The following is a 5,198-nucleotide window of genomic DNA, read 5'->3' on the forward strand; positions in this document are numbered from 1 at the left end:
ATATTGGGCCGGGCCACGAAGTACATAAATGCCGAGGAGGTCATGCAGGCTAAGAGGGCGGAGCATGTGGAAAAGAAGGATAAAAAGAAGCATCCCGAGGAAAGGAGGAGTGACGACCGAAGGGAAAAACATCGCCCTTGGTGGGATTCGGGGGGCTTCACTCCTCTGAATGCCCCGAGGGCAGAAATCCTGGCTACTATTGAGGGAAAAGACTATTTAAAAAAGCCTTGGCCGATGAAGGCACCATCCGACAAAAGGAACAGAAGTAAATATTGCCGATTTCATCGAGATCATGGTCATGACACTGAGGAGTGTCACCAATTAAAGGAGGAGATTCAGGAACTTATCAATCGGGGTTTCCTGAGGAGCTACGTGGCTAAAACAGGTGATTCTCGGGAGAGAAAGGATTGACGGTCGCGATCGAGAAGCCCCCCCAAGAGGGACCTCACGGAGGATCGAAATCGGGCCCAGTGGGAGAGATCACATCGAAGAGAAGATGATCATCCTCAGCCTCCGATATTCCACACACTCGCAGCAGGGGAGGTCCCAGTCATGAAGGATGAAAAAAGTAATGCGGTCCGGTTGAAAAGATCGAGGAATGTGGATCCAATCTCTTTTTTAGATAGTGACCTCCCGGGATACCCGACTCGAAATGACCCACTGGTGATAACAGCTGAACTCGGGAAGTGGGACCTTCGGCGGATCCTTGTGGATCCAGGAAGCTCTTCAGAAATCTTGTATCGGCAAGCCTTCTTAGGCATGGGGTATGAAATGACACAGTTGAGGGCAGCGAGGGTCCCTTTGGTAGGATTTGATGGTGAAGCCGTATACTTAGAAGGGATCATTCAGCTCCTATTGACGGTAGGGAGAGGTTCCCGGACTTCTCGAGTTATGCTAGACATCCTGGTAGCAGACGGGCCTTCGGCTTACAACATGATTCTAGGAAGATCTGGTCTCAATGTCCTTCGAGCCATCCCAAGCACATATCATATGATGATAAAGTTTCCCACAGATAGGGGGACGGGCGAAGTGCGGGGAGATTTGCGCTTAGCCCGTGAATGTTACATGGTCTCTATAGGCATTGCGAAGGGTAAAGAAGCAGGGTCGCAGAAGGACGCTGACCCCCCGAAGGAGGTCAGTTTTCTACTAGAAGGACCCGAAGATCCCAAAACAGCAGAGCCGGTGGATGAATTGGAAGAAGTACCTCTGGAAGAGGATTGCCCAAGCCGATGCGTAAGAGTGAGTATGGAGTTAAAGGACCCGCTAAGGAGTCAAATAATATCACTCCTTAGACAGTATGCGAATATCTTCGCATGGACAGCCCGAGACATGCCTGGAGTAAATCCAGAAGTAATGACACACAGGCTAGGGGTCCGATCAGGTTTTCAGCCTGTCAGGCAGAAGAAACGAAGCTTCGCCCCAGAAAAGGCTCGGGCAATCGAGGAGGAGATCGCAAAGTTAGCAGATGCGCGCCACATTCGGGAGGTGGATTATCCAGATTGGTTAGCAAATGTCGTGCTGGTTCCCAAAGGGCAGAGCAAGTGGAGACTTTGTATCGATTTCACCAATCTTAACAAAGCCTGCCCAAATGATAGTTACCCACTCCCGAGGATTGATGCCCTAATTGATGGAACTGCTGGATGTTCGCTCATGAGTTTCCTAGATGCTTTTCAGGGATATCACTAGATTCCATTGCACCCGGAGGACCAGAAGAAGATGGCATTCATCACCAACAAAGCAACCTACTGCTACACCGTAATGCCTTTCGGTTTAAAGAACGCAGGAGCCACTTACCAACGCTTGGTAAATAAGCTTTTTCACCAACAACTCGGGAGAAATATGGAGGCATACGTCGACGACATGCTGGTAAAAAGCCTGGTAGCCGAATGTCATCCGGAGGATCTGGAGGAATGCTTCAAAACCCTTCGTAAGTTCCATATGAAACTTAATTCTGTCAAATGTGCTTTCGGCGTTTCTGCAGGAAAGTTCCTAGGCTACATAGTACACCACCGAGGGATCGAGGTAAACCCTGCGAAGGTCAAAGCTATCATGGATATGCCGGCCCCGAGGAATGTGAAAGAGGTACAGAGCCTTACGGGCAGGATGACAGCCCTTGGCAGATTCCTTTCTCGTTTGGCAAAAAAAGGCCTTCCTTTCTACAAGGTCTTATCGAAAGCAAACAACTTCGAATGGAATTCTGAATGCCAGCGAGCTTTCGAAAAGCTGAAGCACCTAGCCACGCCCCCGGTTCTTAGCAAGCCGAAGCCCGGAGAACCATTATACATATATCTGGCGGTGGCCAATGAGGCCGTAAGCTCGGTATTGATACGAGAAGAAAATAAGATCCAGAGGCCTGTTTATTATGCGAGTAAACGATTATCGGGAGCCGAGATTCAGTATCTTCCTATGGAAAAACTGGCTTTCGCCTTAATAACATCGGCGAGGAAACTCCGACCCTACTTTCAAGCTCATGCGATTATAGTGCTTACTAATCAACCTTTGAAGCAGGTTCTTAGCAAGCCAGAGCTTTCAGGTCGGATGTTAAAGTGGGCAGTGAAGCTCACCGCCTTCGACATTGAGTATAGGTCGCGACCGGCCATTAAGGCGCAGTCGTTAGCAGACTTCATCGCCGAAGGGATAGGAGCTCCCGAAGGCCCCGAAGAAAATCAGAGACCATGGTTGGTAGCGGTAGACGGAAGCTCGACCTCGGGCGGTGGTGGAGCAGGATTAATGATAAAAAGTCCCGAAGGGCAAATATGGCCTTATGCGTTACATTTTGAATTTCGAGCATCTAACAATGAAGCAGAATATGAGGCCTTATTGGCTGGGCTGAGATTGGCTGAGCAATTGGGAGCTCAAAACGTCGAGGTGAGTTCAGATTCTAACTTAGTGGTGCAGCAGGTGAATGGAGAATATGAAGCCCGAGAAAGTCACATGGCGCGATACTTGACCATAGTCAAAGAGCTGATGGCACGTTTCCAACACGTAAAGGTGGAGTACGTCCCTCGGGCTATGAATACAGAGGCGGACTTGCTGTCCCGAATCGCTTCTTCCTCTTTCCCTACGAGCTCTCGGGAAATTCGGATCGAATCTCTTCCACAAAAGAGTATCGAAGAAGTCGCGGACCAGTTATGTGTCGATGACGAGCCTAGCTGGATGGACCCCCTGTTGTTATATTTGAGAGAAGAGAAACTCCCCGAAGATGACTCGGAGGCACGGGAGGTCAAACAAAAAGCCCGAAATTTCGTATTAGTTAGTGGGGAACTATACAGAAGGTCTTTTTCACAACCGCTACTCAAATGTATCCGACCTCGCGAAGCAGATTATATCCTACGGGAGATTCATGAAGGAATATGTGGAAACCACATCGGGGCTCGGGCACTTAGTCAAAAGGCCCTGCGGTAGGGGTATTATTGGCCAACGATGGTACGAGATTCCGAGCAGCTAGTCAGGACTTGCGATCGATGCCAGAAAACGTCTAATTTGGTCCATGTGCCGGCAGTCGCACTAACTCATCTTGCTACACCATGCCCCTTCGCTCAATGGGGTATAGACATCCTGGGGCCTTTTCCCCCAGCAGCTGGATAAGTCAAATATATCATGGCTGCTATCGATTATTTCACAAAGTGGGTCGAAGCTGAAGCAGTGGCCTCCATTACTTCTCGGCGGGTGAAACAATTTCTATGGAAGAATGTAGTCTGTCGCTTCGGAGTTCCTCGGGTGTTGATCTCAGACAACGGCACCCAGTTTTCTGATCGGTCTGTTCGAGAATCGTGCCAGGAGTTGGGAATCAGGCAACAATTCACCTTTGTAGCTCATCCACAGGCTAATGGCCAAATTGAACTCGCCAACAGGACTCTGTTGCGCGGTTTAAAAACACGAGTAGATAAGGCGAAGGGTAGCTGGGTGGAAGAACTATCGAGCATCCTGTGGTCCTACCGAACCACAATAAAGGTCTCCACGGGAGAAACTCCTTTCAGTCTATGCTACGGCTCAGAAGCGTTAATCCCAGTTGAAATTGGAGTACCTACGCTACGAGTAGAGCTGTTTGACCCGGAATCCAATGAACAAAGTTTGAGGGACAACCTAGACCTCCTTGATGAATTTCGTGATCAAGCGAGGATTCGACAAGCTGCTTATAATCAGCACATAGAGAGATACTACAATCGACGAGTAAGAGCACGAAATTTTCTACCAGGAGATTTGGTATTAAGGCGAGCAGATGTTCAGGGAGCCCGCGAAACAGATAAGTTAACACCAAATTGGGAAGGTCCTTACAAAGTAACAGAAGTTCTCAGCCCGGGGGCATACAAACTACACACCTTCGAGGGTACACCGGTGAAAAACGCATGGAACGTGCAGAACTTGAGGAAGTTCTATCAGTGATAACTCTTTATTATCTTCATATGATCTGTTAGTAATAATTTTCCATTACATGTCTTGGCATTTTTTCTTTTTGTTGCTTTGCGTATGCTATCCAGGAATAAATTCATTTTTTCTCCTATGCGAAAAAACTCATCATTTCCAAAGATCTGGGAAGGCACATCAGAGCAAAGGGAAAGAATTGACATACCCTCAACGGGGCTAGACCCCTCAACAATAACAAAGGATTAGATGTGATCCTCGGGGGATCCGAACCCTCGACAAAAGCAAAGGATCAGATATGATCCTCGGGGGGTCCGAACCCCCGACAAAAACAAAGGATCAGATATGATCCTCGGGGGGTCTGAACCCCTGACAAAAGCAAAGGATCAGATGTGATCCTCAGAGGGTCCGAACCCCCGGCAAAGACAAGGAATCAGATATGATCCTCGAAAGGCTTAAGATTACGGGGATCAGGCGTGATCCTTGGGGGGCCGGAGCCGAGCCCTTTTGAACAAGCGACAGCAAGCGACGAAGACCAAGTCCTGCGATAAGCAGGGGTGGTAAAAAAGGAAGGATCAAGCCTGATCCCAAACGGCCTTCCTTTTCTTGTTTTCGACAAAAAACAAAGGAAACAAGAAAACAAAAAGGCGGTAGCGAAAGAAAATTGTGTGAAAAATCTAACACTTTTATTATTACGACAACAGGTTTGAATACAAAAATGTCTACTCTAAAGAGGACAAGGCGGCGACAACGTCGAAGGGGATGGAGTCTACATCCAGGTTCGGGAAGCGCTCTTTGATGAGTTTTCTCATATGCTCGAACCCGCCCCGAAG

The 5,198-nt window shown here is 48.4% G+C and overlaps 2 protein-coding genes across 2 annotated transcripts; both read left to right on the forward strand.

Moving 5' to 3' along the window:
- The first annotated feature begins 552 nt into the window (after positions 1-552).
- Positions 553-1,686, forward strand: LOC127811174 (uncharacterized). Its single transcript, XM_052350880.1, has one exon. The coding sequence runs from the start codon at positions 553-555 to the stop codon at positions 1,684-1,686; it is 1,134 nt and encodes a 377-aa protein (XP_052206840.1).
- Positions 1,687-2,049: 363 nt separating this feature from the next.
- Positions 2,050-3,405, forward strand: LOC127811175 (uncharacterized). Its single transcript, XM_052350881.1, has 2 exons — positions 2,050-2,868; positions 2,992-3,405. The coding sequence occupies exons 1-2, from the start codon at positions 2,050-2,052 to the stop codon at positions 3,403-3,405; spliced, it is 1,233 nt and encodes a 410-aa protein (XP_052206841.1).
- The last annotated feature ends 1,793 nt before the right edge of the window (positions 3,406-5,198 follow it).

Source organism: Diospyros lotus, chromosome 10 (genome assembly GCF_014633365.1).
Source record: "Diospyros lotus cultivar Yz01 chromosome 10, ASM1463336v1, whole genome shotgun sequence".
NCBI lineage: Eukaryota > Viridiplantae > Streptophyta > Magnoliopsida > Ericales > Ebenaceae > Diospyros > Diospyros lotus.